General features: G+C 33.2%; 1 protein-coding gene across 1 annotated transcript; it reads left to right on the top strand.

The window, feature by feature from the left end:
- Positions 1-382: 382 nt before the first annotated feature.
- On the top strand, positions 383-18525 carry LOC123541363 (FMRFamide peptide receptor frpr-18-like). Its single transcript, XM_045326793.2, has 2 exons — positions 383-498; positions 16518-18525. The coding sequence occupies exon 2, from the start codon at positions 16566-16568 to the stop codon at positions 18111-18113; it is 1548 nt and encodes a 515-aa protein (XP_045182728.2). The 5' UTR covers positions 383-498; positions 16518-16565; the 3' UTR covers positions 18114-18525.
- The last annotated feature ends 752 nt before the right edge of the window (positions 18526-19277 follow it).

Genomic DNA, 19277 nt, shown 5'->3' on the forward strand with positions numbered 1-19277 from the left:
TACTAGAAAGTGAAACCATTTGCCAACGCGAACTAGATGCGGCCGTTTTTTTTAAAATAGTTGCTTATTTTAGAAAATCGGATTTCCGTCCAATTCTTTCTTACATGCAGTCGTTTTTGAACCATGAAAAGTTCATTGTTTGTGATAAAGTACAACTGCAAAAAACAACCAGACAAATTATGTATACGTGACATGTATTTTTTTTCTAAATGTCTAAACACCACATCTATCACCGGAATTTAGCAATAGGACAGATAGCGCTCCCTAATCGCCTTTTCCTGTCCAATCCGTCTCACATTCCGATCTTTGTCTAAGGATACATCTCTGTGCTTTATATAATGCAAAGCTCTCTCTACAAGTATTTTATAGGTTTTAGGTTCTTGGAGACAATCACTCGACTTGCCAGAGTGCTAAAGCAATGTACGAAAATGTTATTGGAGATCTTGTATACTGATGTCAGTCCAATATTACTGGAATATTTTATTTTTTTGCAATAAGGTTTGTTCTTTTATCATACAGTTTATTTCTTGCACTTATATGTGAGTTTTTTAAACTGGAAAATAAAATAGCTCTTACATATTTTTTCAAATCAAATACTAGTTTTTATTTTAGAAATTTACTCAGTTTGTACATTTTTTAAATTCAATACACTTTTTCAAAAAATATGTTTTTGTTTCATATGTATCGGTCAAAATTAACAAACTAAACATATATTTTCTAAAATAAAGAAATACGTCAATCTTACTTAATCGGTATTAAAGGAAATATTTTCATATTGCATTTGTTCTGGCGCTCAGTTGTTCCTTTATTGTTTGCCAGAAATAGAAAATTACATCATTTACAGTATAATAACATAAGAATATTATAATTAATTACTGTGTCTTATATCTTCACTTTTCAAACATTATTCAATGATGTTTGATTTCTGGCATGAACGAAACAAATGGGATGTTTTAATATAGTTAAAGAAAGTAGAATTATTCTATGTTTCGACATGAAAAGTTAACATGTGACAAAAAGTATATTAAACTTGTGACTTTCCACATTTAATTTATTAAAATTGATAAGATGCTAGACGGATTTTATTCAACTTATCTAGTAAATTCAGTAACTATGAAGACACCCATGTACTATTATACATGGTTTAGCACAGAGTAAATGTGCACTACTACTACGTGTAGATAATAGGAATGGGTTTTTATTTTTAAAAAAACCCAAAACATTCGAGTGTGAGTGTATTTTATTAACATACGTTATATATTTATTCAAGCTGAATACATGTACGTAGAGCATGTTATAAACAAATAAGTCATTGCCTTCACAAATAACTATAAAATAAAAACGAAACTTGTTTGTTTCCATGGCGATATCGTGATGGACAAAGGAGATAACTCTGATATTTTATTCAGGCTCCGCCTTCGTTAAAGTACTGAATTATCTCCCTTACCGGTGACGATACATTTCGATTTCACACTAGAAACAAACAAATATCCTCTATTTATGGCCAAAACGCTTACCCTCGAGCAGGATATTCCCATTTGTATATTCAACCAGTGACAGCTTTGTATTGTCAACTAAGTCATCCATCTAATGGTCTCGCATATACTTCTTTAAACATTAAAGTTTTCGACACATTGACAGTAGAGTCCTGTTTTGTTTTTACTCGTTTCACTCATTTTCTTTTTATCTCACTGACATTTAATCCATCATTGCGTTTTGCTAATATAATAATGTTGATTTGGGAAGCGTCATTTAGGGGTGTAATTTCACAACTGTTACTCTTATAAAGGTAATGTTCCTGAAAATGAAGCCGTGAAAGTACAAAAATGAAGGGCACATGTGTCAATTAAATACCAGTAGAGGATTCATTTCTCAGGAGAATTGTGGTCTATCTTACTGCCTGTATACTGTAAGATTGAAATCCGAAAGAACATATCTGTCACTATTTAGAAGAAAAAAATGTAAATAATGGATACTCATTAGGTAAAATTCATGGTTATATGTAACAGAAAAAGAAACGCTTTCAGTCTGTTATCCCTTTTTTCGCTGCCATTTAAGTTCAATGTCAACGTTTCTAAATGATTAATGGTCTCAAACATTAATTCTCTTCACGCTATTCAAATTTTTTATCAAAGGATGGAAATAGTTTATTCATTTAAAAAGTTACGAATACAATTGCATGCCGTAATAATAATGTATTGTCTCTGCTTATCTTGTCTCCAAAGAGGCGATACTGGGCAAACCTAATCAGATTGTATACTTCATGAATATGGTCCGAGAGCTCACGGACTTTTATTGCAACAATTGAGGCCAAAAGAAGTTTATACATTTTTGGAAACAATATTTCATATTCTCCATGAAAACCTATTTCTTAAGTGTCAAAGCCGTGCCTATCTATATTTTGTTCACTTATGTTTGAGATAGGGAAGGTAAAACTCACTTGTGAAAATTTAGGGGGTAGGGTAAAGTTTACGTCTACCAGTTTTTTCACTGTTTAATTACAGTAGCTATATTATTGTCAGTAAATGTATATATGTCAACCAATGTCAGCAAAAAGAAATTCATCAAAAAGGAATGAAGGGCAAACTTGATATTTAAGGTTAAAGGTCAAATTTATGTACAAATCACAAAATTGGCATATTTGAAATTTGTTTTTATTCTTAAAAATTAGTTTGTTATCATAAGTCACTCAGCTTTGTATATGTAATGTGTATATATCAGTCAAAGTCGGAAATGCAAATCTTATTGCAAAATGTCAAGGTCAACCCTGATAATTGAAGGTCAAAGTTCATTTTCATACAAAAATATGAAAAATGTTACATTTACTTTTTCTAACGTTTTTAATATGTATTCACATTGTTAGTCACTGAAGTTAATTCGTTTTAATGTCTGTATGTCAGGCAAAGTCAGCAGTGAAGATGTAACCCCAAAACTGCCAAGGGTAAAGCTTATATCAAAGGTCAAAGGTCAAATTTGTGTGAAAAATTGCATGAATAGCTTCCTGTTTGAAATATAAATGCTATTTCTAATCGTTATTAGTAATTGCTCGTGATTTATTTTAATGTATATATGTCCCACAATGTCAGTAATAAAGATATCGTCTGTAATTAGAAAAGTTCAAATGTGTTATTAAGGGTCAAAGGTCATTTTCATGTAAAGGAATAAAAAAATTGCTCTTTCACTTTTCTTCTTGTTGATAATATTTTGTCGACATAAGTCAACCATATCAGTTCATTTTAATGTATAAATGTTAGGCAATGTCTAGTATGCACATATAATTTCAAAACATCCAAGGTCAACCATAGTATCAAAGGTCAAAGGTCAAAAAAGTGAGTAAAATGTTTCAAAAATATCACCTCTTTGTAATAATTTTTATTGTTTAAAAGTATTTGTTTTGTCATTTTAGTAACTAATCCTTGTTCATTTTACTGTATATAAATCAGACGATGTCATGGAAGAGAAAATAAGTCAAGGTCAAACCTGGTATTGGAGGTCAGGGGTCACTTTTGTATAAAAAATCACAACCTTTACCATACTTACTCATTACTTTGATCAAAAATAGCTTGTTGTTATAATTCACTGTTAGCAATTTACTTTAATGTATACATATCAAGCAAGGTCAGCACTGTAGGTCTTATCATTATAAGTCAAAGGCAAACCTATTATCAAAGGTCAAAGGTCAAATTTGTGTAAGAATTCGCAAAATAACACGAATTATGCAACGATTCTTGGTTGCGGGTTTATCCCGCTACCAAAGTTAAAGTGTATTTCTGACAATCATAGCATCTTTATTTTATTCCGAATCACATCCAAAAGATGTTCATGTGCTACACAAAATAGTCCCATTCATAAACAGTGCAGATGAATTATCAATGAACAATCAGTTCTTATTCAACCTGTATCCACTCACACTGACCATTTAGATTATATATGATCTATCAATGATAAGGTATTCCAGCCTATGGTGACATCACAAGCTGGGTCAGGCAGAGTTCATCTTAGATATGAGGCACATTAAATTTGTATTTGTTTCTCATTCATGTATATTCATAGATTGGCATTTAAACAGAAAATAAATCTACCAAAAACCTGCAACCATCAGACATTTCAAGGCTTTGATTCTTTATTGTGTAGGTTATTTGTGTCACTACTAGTAAAACTGATCATTTTAAAGTATATACAACTGACAATATCACTGTTGAAATAATAATGAAAAAAAGTCAAGATCAAACCTGACATTAAAGTTCAAAAGGTCATTTTCATGTAAAAATTCAAAATACAGCATTTTTAATTCTTCTTCGTTACAAATTATCTTGTCATTTTGTTCATTGAAAATAATTCTGTCTTATGTTTATTTGTAAATCAATGTCAGCAATGCAGATCTAATTTCAAAAACAGTGATTGGTAAAGCTTATATCAAAGGTAAAAGGTGAAATTTGCGTGAAAGATCGCAAAAAAATAGCATTTTTGCAATACTTTTCATTGTTTAAAGGTATTTTGTCATTAATAATATCTTATGGTTATTCCTTGAAGTTTCATACATGTATATATATATATGGGTCAATGTCAACAATGGAGATATCATAAGACATGAGTCTAGATCAGCCCTGATGTTAAAGTTTAAAATTCATTTTCGGGTAATAAATTCAAAACATAGCACTGTTATTTTATTTCTTTGTTCAAACATATCTTGTTATAACTTGATGTTAATTCATTTTAATGTTAGCCTTTACTTACTTACTTCCTTACTGCCTTCCATCTTCTTATGGCCGTTTTATATTTTATGATTAGATGCGGCAATGAACTGCACCGTATTCTGCAGGTCGCTGATATCTTTCCACGGCTTGGTCTCAAAAGGGATGTCTGTTGGCCAAACTTTCTGGCTTGCTTCTTCCAGATAGGAACAGCTCTGCAGAATGTGAAACGGTGTTTGTTCCTCTGATCCGCACTGACATTTAGCTTTCTCTGCAACTCCCAGCTTCTTCATATGTTTTCTCAGGCCACAGTTTTCAGTGCGCAGACAGAAGACAGTTAATTGCCTGTTTAGCTTGTGTAGACAGTCCTGATTTGGCAGGTAACCTCCATTTATGTTCTTCCAGTCTGACGCAAAGCTGTTCTTCCACAGAGTCTGGGCTTCTCTGTATGAAGTTGGAGGTTGGGGCTGTATTTGCCTGATTGCTGTCTTTGCAAGTTTGTGCGCAGCTTCATTTCCAGCTATGCTCACATGTGCAGGAATCTATCGAAATGCTACATTGTTGTTCTCAGGCAGCAGATTGATGTTTTTCAACAGCTGTCTGATTAAGTTGACTGATGGACCTGCTGAGAGAGCCAGAAGAGCTGACTTGGGGTCTGTTAGGAACATATTATCCCTTTTCTCCTCGCTCATACTGTTCGAGTGTCGCCGATGTGAGGGCTTGCATCTGGATCTGTAGCATCTTTTGCCGACTGTATGAGAGAGTATGAAGGAGGAGCTGTCTGAAAGTTTGATGTAGGCACCACCCTAAGCTTTCTGAATTGCCTTTTCCACAGATCCATTGGTATATTCTTGGATCCAAGAGTGTGCTGGATAGCGGTTATAGATCATTTCTAGCGTAAGAGATTGTTGGTAAACCTGGTGTTGCTTTCCCTTTTCTTCTGCTCCTGGCACCTCCAATCTGATCTTTGGAGCACATTGACTGGGAACCCATTCATTGGACTCGAGCGGCTCTGCCTCTGTATCCAGTGCTGCTGCTTTCCCTTTTTGCAGTTTTTTGACGATGTGGTTAAGACTCTGTCTTTTCAGTCTGTTCTTGGTTCTGCTCTCGAATTTTGAGTGGTGTGGGTGGGATGGTAGTCTCTTTGCCTTCTCTGCATGGACAAAAGCTTTGTACTCTCGTCTTGTCTCTAATGGTTCAGGGTTGGCTGTCTTTCCGATTTATTTTATTTGAGTTGTTTTCATTGCCCCGGGATTATCCTTAGACCTGAAATTTAACCTAGTCCAGTTTATCTTTACAGGTTTTGGAAGCAGGTACCAATGAGGTTGATGCGTACTCTGCTATATACCGTACGTTGCATGTGTAGACTTGCAGAGGATCTTTGCATTTACTCTCCAACTTGTTCCAGCCATTTTTTTTTCATAATGGCGAGTTTTTTGAAAGCCCTCTCCTTTGACCTTTAATGTTAGATTTGACCTTGACTAATTTTTCATTATTATTTCAAGAATGATATCATCTGTTATATATACTTTAAAATGAATAATAATTAGTTAATAGTTTTTAAATACCCTCAAAACATAATGAAAAATCATTGCAAAAATACTTGGTTTTTTGGTTAATTTTCACGCAAGTTTGACCTTTGACCTTTGATAATAGGTTTGGCTTTGCCTTATTTGGATAAGACCTACATTCCTGACCTTGCTTGACATGTATACATTAAAATAAATTGCTAAAAGAAAATTCTAACAAGAGCTATTATTTTTTAACAAAGTAATGAGTAAGTATGCTACAATTTGATCTTTTACACAAAAATGACCCCTGACCTTTAATACCAGGTTCGACCTTGACTTATTTTCTCTTCCATGACATCGTCTGACATATATACAGTAAAATGAAAAACGATCAGTTACTAAAATGACAAAACAAATACTTTTAAACAATAGAAATCATTACAAACAGGTGATATTATTGCAACATTTTATTCACTTTTTTGACCTTTGTCCTTTGAAATTATGGTTGACCTTGAATGTTTTGAAATAATATGTGCATACCAGACATCGCCTACTTTTTATACATTAAAATGAACTGATATTTTTGATTAATATCGACAAAATATCATTAACAAGAAGAAAAGTTAAAGAGCTATTTTTTCAGTCTTTTACTTGAAAATGACCTTTGACCCTTAATATCACATTTGAACTTGTCTGATTTTAGACGATATCTTTATTACTGACATTGCCGGACATATATACATTAAAACAAATTACGAGCAATTACAAATAATGATCAGAAATAGCTGTTATATTTCAAAAAGGAAACTATTCATGCAGTTTTTCACAAAATTTTGACCTTTGACCTTTGATATAAGCTTTATCCTTGGCAGTTTTGGGGTAAACTTTGCACTGCTGACTTTGCCTGACATACAGACATTAAAACGAATTAACTTCAGTGACTAACAATGTGAATACATATTAAAAACGTTAGAAAAAGTAAATGTAACATTTTTCATATTTTTGCATGAAAATGAACTTTGACCTTCAATTATCAGGGTTGACCTTGACATTTTGCAATAAGATTTGCATTTCTGACTTTGACTGATATATACACATTACATATACAAAGCTGAGTGACGTATGATAACAAACTAATTTTTAAGAATAAAAATAAATTTCAAATATGCCAATTTTTGTGATTTGTACATATATTTGACCTTTAACCTTAAATATCAAGTTTGCCCTTCATTCCTTTTTGATGAATTTCTTTTTGCTGACATTGGTTGACATATATACATTTACTGACAATAATATAGCTACTGTAATTAAACAGTGAAAAAACTGGTAGACGTAAACTTTACCCTACCCCCTAAATTTTTACAAGTGAGTTTTACCTCCCCTATCACAAACATAAGTGAACAAAATATAGATAGGCACGGCTTTGACACTTAAGAAATGGGTTTTCATGGAGGATATGAAATATTGTTTCCAAAAATGTATAAACTTCTTTTGGCCTCAATTGTTGCAATAAAAGTCCGTGAGCTCTCGGACCAATATAGTTTATTGCTTTACATTAAAAGGAGGTGTAGTGTTCAAAGTATTGAGAAAAAAAATTAATTTAATGTACATTAAATAGTTTTTATATATATATATATATATATATATATATATATATATATATATATATATATATAAATTTAATTATCTGAACTTGGTAAATAATTTTAAAAAGTTACTCTGACGAACTTCATGTACGTAATGTCTTCAAATGTGTAATAAATAAAAAAGCAAAGAAATTTAATGTGCGTGTGGGTCTTGCAAAATATATTACAGGGTTTCTTCTTTATAAGCTTTATCCTACACAAAATTATGTCTCTATGATCAGTTTATCTCAATAGACCTTTAAATATATCATCAAAACAGATGTACAATTAGAAACAACAGCAGCAACTTATATTGCAGCTAAAAATCTCACAATGTCTTTGTTTCACATGTAGCTGCCACATTTTCTGTTATGAACATAAAATATATTAGTTTCTTTTTAAATCCTATTTCCCATTATTGTTTTCTCTAATATTTGTCAAAGGTTTGGATACTGATGAAAACAGTAGAAAGTTTTGTTGAATCTATAGTTTATTTATTACCTCCCTCTTTGGCTCTTGCTATGTTTCATATGCAGTATTAAAAGTAGTGCTTTTCTAACCACACAATTATGCATAACATCTACTTGGACAGCTTTTTCATCTTTTTAACATAATTATTTAAAGCCATATGGAATTTTAATACATATTTTACCAAATTGTACCATGAGAGTATTGAAGCTAAACTTTAATCGACGCATTACTTTTAATCGCCATGGGTATTTTATTGATTTATATTTGAAACTATAATGTAATTAATATTACGTTATCTGAACAAAGAGTGCATGACTTGATAAGGTCCCATGGCCAAACAGAATTTACAAAGAAAATACGGTGAATAAAGTACTCACACACTTATGACTTAAATTAGCATTTTGGCGATACAGTATTTTCTTAAAGGCACTCGCTACAGTTTTTCCGGACGGCTTGATATTTACCCCAACACCGTGCCAAATTGGTTTCGATGTAGCTCACTGCAGGGTTGGTGCGGTCTTCCGTGCGTGCCCGGAAGTGATTATCAAATGTCGCGTACTGCAGAAAATTCGCAAATTATTGTATGTTCGCATGCATTTAATGTACAGAATGTATAATATACTGACTAAAGTATAGGGTAAGTATCACCATGATTACAAAATATATAGATTTAAAGTACTTTTAGTTCAAATTGCTTCAAACTGACATATACTGGAGTCTGTTATTTTTATACCAACGCTCAAACTCTGCATTTAGTCACGGCTGTTTCTAATCCCGTACCGTACCAGTACCGTACATTCGTAAACTATAGGTTTTGTTTAAAAAATGGGCGGAAACTTTCATCGTTCAATGCCATCAAAATGCTTCAGAAACACCTTAAAATCCCTTTATTAAGAAATCTGCCGTTTGATAATTTTATATATATATTTATAAGTCATTTGCTCAAACACTGAAAGAGTATTTCGTACCAACCTGCGTTGTATAAATTCCCGCCACACCCCACCTCGTTGTAATTTGATTTAAGCGAAATCTAATATGGTGACCTATCAATTTTCTTTTTGTTTCAGATTAGGTAGACATAACCAAAGGTATGTGCAGAGTTTGATTAAATTCTATTATGTGAAACTCTATAAAATAGCAGAAGTACCAACTTAAAACTGACAAAAATATGCAAAAATAGCCCTTGGATCTGCTGAACAAGTATTCCTTTCTTTACAAAATCATGTTCTTTTGATTTCTCTGAGCATGTTTCAAATAGATATTGTGTTTTCCGTTATAAAAATGCTTAGATAATCAAATTTATGCTGATTATTGTACTTTACTGAAATATATTTTAGTATTACAGAAATTTTGAAAAATGTTAAAATAGCACCATATCTAGGGGCAAATTAAATTGTAACAAAGCTGGTGACCTAGTATTTTTATTTCATTTTTCAATACATCATAACATGTTTTTTTCATACAAAACATTTCATCAAATTGTATTATTGAGAAAAAAATTACGAAACTGTAGCGAGCGTCCTTAACATACATACACATGGTTAACAGCCAAAATGAATGGCCTCATTATTACTGACTTAAAGTAGTTCTGCATGATTGTTAAACCGTTAGTCATAGTCTGACATCTTTCTTTGGATAACATAAGATAAAACTCATGTCCCATACACGAAATCGGATTCATTTTATTATTATTATTACATTATTTTAATTCATATGATTGAAAACCGGTCAATTTTCAACTGTCAGAAGTTTTATTTAAATCTGTATTGTAAGAGTTGTTTTTCTATAGGCAAAAAAGTCTTCAGTATAATAATTGTCATTTTCCCATAGAATTCTATTAACTGTAACTTGCTGCAGATCCAGGTTTAAAGTTTTCAAATCAGTCTACCGAAAAGAAATCAAGTCTGCCACCGTATCTTTTTCATCTGCTGGATGATTGTACTCAATACATCATGATGTCTTAAAATTTAAGGGTGAAAGAAATTTCTACACGTAAATTGTAGATTTTTTTATCCAGAGGTGCATAACTACCTTTAAGTTAAAACAAAACATTAGAAAATAATGCTTAAGGAATCTGCTCACTTATATGTTTTAAATCTTTGACATTTAATCCATCAAATCTTTCACTGTAATATGATTAAGTATTTTTTCTTATTGTGTTTCTACAGAGGATGGCTCTGGTTTTAGGCAATCAATAACGTTATCTTAAACTTGTCAAAGAATTAGTTAAGTTTATCTTATTTACAAACTAATACAGTCAAATTTATGTTAATTAACCCCCTGTGATGAGAGGCCACATAGCCCTTAAGAAAAATAGTTTTATTTCCTTTTTTTTTTAATTCGAAGAGAGACTAACCCTTTGCACTTCCAAGTACGGTGTTGATAGAACTGATAGAACTCGGGTAGAACTGTTTTGGTTTATACGGTGCAAACACATAATAATCTAATCTCGTAATTAATTCACTTTCAAAGTGTCTGAAGTTCATCCGTATACTGCAATTGTAAGTTCTTGTAAACATATGTTAGGATAAGAACACATGGTTATCTGTTAACAAATGTAAACTTTATTTAATGAAAATGCTTGTTAAATGAATTAACATACTAACTCAATCTATAGTTTTGACAAGATGAGATCAGCCTTGCTCTTTGTTTACAAATGTAAACTTTATTTAATGAAGATGCTTACGAAAAGAATTAACATACTAACTTAATTTATTGTTGATACGAGTTAGATGCGATCAGCCTTGCTCTTTCATGTTACGATTAATCATGATACATTTTGTTATTGAATGTTAGAGACAAATATGATAATATATAGTTAACTCTTCAACGTTCCTTAAACAGCAACTGTACAGCGTATTCAAAGTTCCTCAGAAGGTAGTTAAGCCTTAGCCTGTTTGCGGCTACTGATTTTGCCTTTGCGACCAGTGCAGACCAAGATCAGCCTGTAGGCTGATCATGGTCTGCACTGTTCGCCATTCAGTCAGTATCATTTTGGTAAGCACCCCTTTTAACAGTTAATGGTACTGTCCAAATTGAAAGATGGACAAGTTCATTATAGACATTTAGCAGCGTAAGGGCTAAACAGATAAAATAAGGACGCACGACCCATATGCTGTAGTACCCTCTTTACCAAATATGAGCCGTGCCATGAGAAAACCAACATAGTGGGTTTGCGACCAGCATGGACCCAGACCAGCCTGCGCATCCGCGCAGTCTGGTCAGGATCCATGCTGTTCGCTTTCAAAGCCTATTGGAATTGGAGAAACTGTTAGCGAACAGCATGGATCCTGACCAGACTGTGCGGATGCGCAGGCTGGTCTGGATCCATGCTGGTCGCAAACCCACTATGTTGGTTTTCTCATGGCACGGCTCATATATTAGTTGCGGCCTCAGTAAGGAGGTATATTTTACTGACCCATTTATATTATTGGTCGATAAAGGGTCACTTAGGGTCCATAAAAACATATTCTTCGCAAAACTATACTTTTGTAAGAAGACCTTACCAAGAAACTATTCTTAAAATAACCGCCTCGATAGCTTAGTGGTAGAGCGTCTGCTTCGAGTGCGGGAGGTCGTGGGTTCGATCCCCGGCCGCGCCATACCAAAAACGTGAAAAATTGTACCAGTAGCTCCCTTGCTTTGCGCTCAGCATTAAAAAGGAAACTGGCCTCTTCTCTCATACCCTCGTGGCGATGGATTCCATCAGGAATGGGGTGTCGAGAGTGATTAATATAAGTTGTAGAACTTCCTTCACAATCGACCTAAAATAAATTATGTATAAACTGAAACAGGCGCACGCTCTATTTTATATATGAATATGTAAATCACTAGATCTTGTGCAAAAATTCCTAGATGAGTAGTTAGAAACAAAGAAAGAAAATGAATGAATTCGAAAGCTACATATAGTTTCAAAAGTTGCCTTTTGGTTTAGTATCAATAAAATTCAAAACTAGAAATTGTATTGAAACCAAAAGAAATACTCAATCTAAAAAGTTTAATATCAACTGACGAGATATATATATATATATATATATATATATATATATATATATATATATATATATATATATATATCAAATAGGGGTCGTACATAATGTAATGGGTTGTTTTATTGTTTCTTAAACAAAAGATATATAGAAAATACGAAAATAGAAAAATGCCATTAATATTTTATTGTTTTATATGTTGTTGAGCTTTAAATACCTAACTTAAAAAGTAAAAAAAAATCACAGGATAAAATCATGTTAACCGGGCTAATAACCAGACTAGGGCTAAATAACCTCATACCGGACTACCAGAGACCTGTGGCGTAACTGTGACGTCATTTTATCCTCGGCCTGTGTCTTCTCGTTAAATGTTTCGTAAACGTCGGAATTTTATATGACTACCTAAATTGAAAATATCGTTATAGAGTTTAGGTAACTATATAATATACAATTCATTTAACGGCAGTGACGTTCCTAACGGGATTGTAAGCACTCCTAATTTTATTTTTGGCAAATATATATATCTCTAAGACCCGCCAGTACTAATTTATAAGTGTATATGTGATATGCGGTGTTTCTATGAAAACGCTTTCATGATATTTATCATTTTCCATACTTAAAATCTATATAACAAAGGCTATACATTTGTAATACACTCAAGAAAATAATAAACGCAGCATTCATTTTTACATCTTTCACTTGTAAACACCATACTTTTCATTGACAAAACTATCACTAAAATAACATGTCTTGAGAAGCAATCTTTGATGTCAACTTTAGAGAAATTACTCTGTTTTGTTTCATGATATATCTATAATATTAATGTTTTTTATATTAACGTCCTCAAAGTACTACGGTAATTAAAATATAAATCTGAAATGCCATCTTCATTTGACAGGATTTAAAAGCAAGAAAATGTATTTATTGAAAAAATGAAGTGTAAGGAAACTCAATCTTACACCTCGGGGTACCTCGTCACCGCCTAAACAGATAACTGCGATTAGGATAAATCAATCTGTATTGCCTACAGTCTCAGACATAATTTGTTTATCTATTGAGAAGTTTATCTATCCAAATTGAAAGAGCTGACTAATTCCATTAAAAGACGAGACAGGCTTTATTAAGCAGAAAACTTTATTATAAATATCAATTACTGGAATGCAGAATTCTGCATATTTACTGGTAGCCCGTTGGGCTACCAATTTTCAATTCTTAAAGTTAGCCAGATGCATAGATTCTTTCTGGGTTGTACACTCTAGAAAAGCAATAATCATACTCTATGTCATTTTTTCCTTGCAAATTTCATAAAAAACAACTAGTCAAATAGGGATTTTTTCTCCCTTACGTAACTATAAAATCGTGTACAGATTTACGAACAAATTGTCTGCTTTGAAACCGCTGAATTTTACATAACCGGTTCGAAATACGATAAAAGATGGTAACATCTAGTATACCTTGTAGTTATGAAAGTAAAATACGAACTTCAAGTTACTTTAGCTGCATATTATTGAAAGTCGTCCGAATCAATTTTCACATATTCAGATATGAAGCAAGAAGACTGGAAGTATAGAGAACAAATAGGTGAAGCAGCAACATATCAAGTTTTATTGAGGCTCTTCACGAAAGAAATTGAATATAAGTATAACCAAGTTCTCATTAAATGCCAGTTCAAATGATTTTGTAAAACAGAGCACAGTCAAAGCGCGGGGTAAATGTTCATGATCGTCATAGACAACAAGACAAGACAAGCTTCAAGACAACAACTGAGATGACTAATCAAACGTAATTGAGAACATGTTTCAGAACTTTTCAAAGGGGATACCCCTCTGATACCCCCTAAAACGATGTGAGTACCCCCTACCGCACCTCAACATTAAGACAAAACAATGCACCAGAAACCACCATTTCATACCTATACTTCAAACATTTCCAGGTGGAATCACCCTGACCCCTCTACAACGATGAGAATAGCCCTCACATACGTCAAATTTATACCGAAAAATGCACCAGAGGGCACCGTTTCATACCTTTTTTCAAAATGTTCCAGGGAGAGTCCCCCTGTCTCCTCTAATATGAGAGGAGGGCCCCACTCCTCTCATACCTATCCCCACACCTAAATTAAACATTTCTGGATCCAGGCCTGATAAACTGCTTTTCGTTTTGGAGAGGGTACATTCTTTGAACATGGCTATACCAGATGGACCTTGTCCTGTTTTTTCACACAAACTAATAAAGTTTACAACAAAATAACAGACGTACTGGAACAGAAACATTCTACAGACACTTTGAGTAATATTTCGAGTAGATCCCAAATGATACATGAGGAAATTAGTAACGCGTATCTGTCAATATATGTAAGATTCAACGCATAAGATAGTAAAGGTACTGTTCTATCAATGTTCCGTAAGCATGAATATTTCAAATACATTAAACAATAAAAGGCCGGTTATATTACTGGACAAAATCTCCAAACCTCAAACTAATTCTGATTTATAATCTTTAATATACAATACAGGAAAAATGTCATCAAAAGAAATTCAAGCCAAACTCGGAAATAAGGTGATATTTACTGGCAGCTTCTTTACATTTTAATTTCACAAAAGTATTGCAAATGTATCTACAATAAAATCAATTGAACAAAGATAATAGTATAATTTCTTCATTCACATGCATGCATTGCATAATAAACCAGTTCAAGAAGCATAAATAATTGCCGTAACTGTTTACGAATTTCGAGCAAATATTGAAATCACCAAGCACCCGAACCATCTGCAGTAACATTGTGAATATATTTTTGTTTCACGAATCCCCTATGAATATTTTTTCTTGTTTCTGACTTTGAGATACACATGTTTGGTGTTTAAACCTTTTAACTCCACTGCCGACGAGTGTTTCAGAAATATGTATGTATACATTTGGTTAGAAATTCTGTTCTGAATCTTGACACCTATGTTCTAAATTTTGACACCCCAACACTTAATGACAAAGATGATAAAATACTAAAGGTAAGTGTTAGACATCTTAAAATATCTTTTTATTGATATTCAAAGAACATATTTAGGCTGTAGTTTACCAGTAGAAGAACAATACAGTATAAGGTCTTATGTAACGGCCACAATAAGTATAGGATGTAGACGTAATTTCAGAATTCTGGATGCAATATCTCAAAAATGTGCTTTGATATTTTTAAGGACTTTTTTCTACCTTTCATATCCTTACATACTACTTATTCTACACCCCCAAAAATGTTGGAATTAGTTCAACCCCAAAAGTTAAAATGACCAACCTATAAGTGTGTATTTTGATTGTTTCTATAAAAATGTATGTAAATTGCAGTTGTAGTATGAAAAAGGACGCTAAAGTTTAAAAGAATTCCACTTCCAAAGTTAATCTTTACATTTATAGTTTTAATCAGAACAAAGTGACTTGCATATGCGTCTCTCATTTGTCAATCTTTTAAAGAGCAAACCAAACGATATATTGATAAAATTGCGTGATGTCGCGAATGAGTTTCAATGCTTAGAAGTATACTTCGGCATCACTTCCATTACTCCAGAGAAATTAATAGACGTTTAACATTTTCTCTGAGACTACTTTGAAACACTTTACTCCTGTGTAAATGCATTTGCACGAGGATATCATTCGCTGTCTAGAAAATCGTTTTATTACGGATATGCCTTTTGATGCTAGCAGCACTCAAGTCCTACACTGACATACTTCTAAAACTTATAGTACTTGTCTCATAACTCTTAATCATATAACGTCTTTTATCATGTGTTTATGTAAGCAAGCACACGGAATAGAAAACACTATTTTATGGTGCATAATGGCACCAAAATTAGTAATGTTAAAATACGGAAAGTAACATGTCCCTCGAAATATCTTAAAATTGCGTAGCATAGACCTCTAACGAGTTATTATTCACGCCTAATAATCGATAAAGCATATATTAATTAAGTGTAACATTTTCGATTCTGAAACGTTGTTATATAAAAGATGTCAAGTGTAGTTACACTCTTTCTAGGTGCCTTTATGGCCCCAAATCATCTGTCGACGTGACGTCATATTTTTTTCTTGTTTAAACGATAACGTGCATGTTTTTTTCATATCAACATTGATAACTACTGAATAATGAAATACTAGTGCAACATTTCAGTAAAGGCAGCAGTAGAGACTGAAGATAAAATAAAAAATAATTGAAGACATTCACCTGCATTTCCATTTCAGAGACTTTGATGAACAGCAGCTGACTTGATTGAGAGCCTTAACATCAACATGGACTTCAATCTGTCATTTCATCCACCTTATGGTACAGGGGATGAAAATGATAATGCCACTTTATCAAACATTTCAGACAATGACGTCATTGCAATTCCAACTAATACAGAAGCGCTGGTAATTACAAGATTTGTTGTTCAAAGGGTATTAGTACCGATCATTACTTCAGTCGGGCTTTTTGGAAACATTGTAAGCATTCGTGTGCTGACTCATCGGTCAATGTTGTCATCTACAAACTGCTATTTAACAGCTTTGTCTATATTTGATTTATTATATCTTGTGCTAAGCTTTACATTAAGTCTAAAACATTACGAGTCTGTGAAAGTTCAGGATATCTACAGCTACTGGTTCTACTATGGTAAAACCCTTACCGATATTTGTAGCAATATCTCCGTCTGCCTGACGGTGACGTTTTCTCTAGAACGGCTTGTTGCTGTTTGCTATCCGATGAAAGGGCGTGCTTTATGTACTCCGCAACGGGCGCGCATGATTACGGCTATAGTTGTCTTCTTCACAGTTGCATGCACAACTCCAGAATTCTTTGAAATGAGATTGGTAGAGGTCATTGAAAACAATGAAACAAAGTACACGTTTGAAGACACGGAAATGTATTTAAGCGAAGCATACCAAGTGGGATATTATAACTTTCTAGTGTTTACTTTCACTGTTTTACCCCTGGTGCTACTGTCTACATTCAACGGTTTACTGGTGAAAGCAGTTATATCCGCTACTAGAATTCGTAAGCAAATGACATACACATCAATGAAACAAGATAGAAACAGACGACAGAAAGAACAGAACAGAATTACTATAATGCTCATCGGTGTAGTAGTCGTATTTTTGATATGCCAGTTCCCGAATGCTGCCTTATTGATATATGGTATATATCAAAATAACTCTTCAACGAAACTTACTCCTTCCGGTAAAAACTATATCCTGATTGCTGGAAATATTGTCAATGTTCTCGTTCTTATAAACTCGTCTATAAACTTCATCTTGTACTCTGTGATGAGTACAAAGTTTAGACGCGTGTGCCTTTTTATTCTTTGTAACTGTGGTAAAAGAAATAAAGATACAGTCACAAAGACGGAATCCAGTCTGTACAACGGTAATATACCACTTCACTTCCGGTCCCGTCGCTGTAATTTTCGAGAACAAAAGAACGGAAGGGCACACTTACAAGAACGATCAAGACGCTCCATCCCTCTTCTGAACGATACGAGAAATGGACAGGTTGCTATCAACTTTGATAGGCGAGATGGGCGTTTGGAATTAAATGTAACACCATGCGAATTTCCAAATGTTGAAGAAAATGATTTTACTCCGATTTGTGTTCGTAGACATTTTAAATGCCGCCAAAACTGTTTACAAATTGGACAAGGTTGTGTTCGACCAAGTTGTCAGAAACAAGTTAAAACGTGGGAAAGCAATGGTGAAATATCTGCGGAGAATGACAGAACCTCGGATTTATATGAAATAAAGTTACTTTTGCGAAATGATACGTCCATACTGAAAAGTGAAAGACAGCTCGATACAGTCCTGTGACATTAGATAAGTACGTCAGTGATATCATAAATGTCTATGGTTGTATTTTCACTCATGTCAGTGTTATTAATAAACATGATGAAAACTGTTCTCAAGTTTACAGTTTACGCGTTAAAATAAGTCCAGGATAAGATTTCGATGAAAAATGTTACTCGGAAATAGCTTGACACTGAACTCTATTTTTATTTAAATGCAGAACTATTTTGTGTACCACTGGTCGTATTAAAGTAAGCGTACTTAAATAAGAGGTCGTGTTATTTTGAATTAGCGCTAGCAAGTTATACTGTTGCAAGAAATCACATTTCCTCGCATGCATTCTCAACCTCACTATTTAAAGTGTGTCTTCGTCTTCTTTAAATTTCATGCAATTAATATTACTAACTTAAAGTGTGTTTTATATTTTGAAGGTATAAAATCCGTTACATTTTTAAAAAGTTTTCCTGGATTTCTAAAACAATAAACCAAAAATTACCATGATAGAACTTGTGATTAAAAACATATTTTTGAAAAATAATTTCTTTAAAATTTTTGACTTTATTTGTATGATTAAGAAGGTGAAATTCTTTGATGTTAAACATTTAAGGGACTTTTTTGGCATGGCTTACTCAAGAAGGAAGACTGTAGAACACGCAGTAAAATCTGTTGGTTTAGTGGTTTAATGCCAGCTTTAATATTTTGTTGAAAGATAAACGATAGTTAAAACATTTCATACCATGAAGTGACATATATTTTTCCGTAGCCATATTAATGACATGTGGCTAAAAGTTAGTAACAGGCGTTAGACCTTCTCAGTTGCCTGTACAGTCGGCCAGATACTAATCACCTAGACGAACGTTTTTCTGTAGATGAATACCCAACGTATAGCGAACGCTCATTAACGGTTTATACAGGATTTTTACGTAATTACATTCGACCTTTTAAATATAATAATAATCACATATTTCAGATATCTTCACAGCCTTATTGTACAGTTATCTTATGGGACAGAGAGCTTGTCAAACCAAGGAACGTCTATTTTCCATTTTCCGACTGGATTTAGAGTCCTAGTTGCACTTAAAAATTCACAGGTTTGCTTAAACTACCTGATTCAGAACTATGTTTCTCACCCAGGATGGCAAGCAAGAAGTTAAAAACTAAAAACACTTTATTACATAAATTATTGGT

This window comes from Mercenaria mercenaria, chromosome 16, assembly GCF_021730395.1.
Source record: "Mercenaria mercenaria strain notata chromosome 16, MADL_Memer_1, whole genome shotgun sequence".
NCBI classification, from domain to species: Eukaryota; Metazoa; Mollusca; class Bivalvia; order Venerida; family Veneridae; genus Mercenaria; species Mercenaria mercenaria.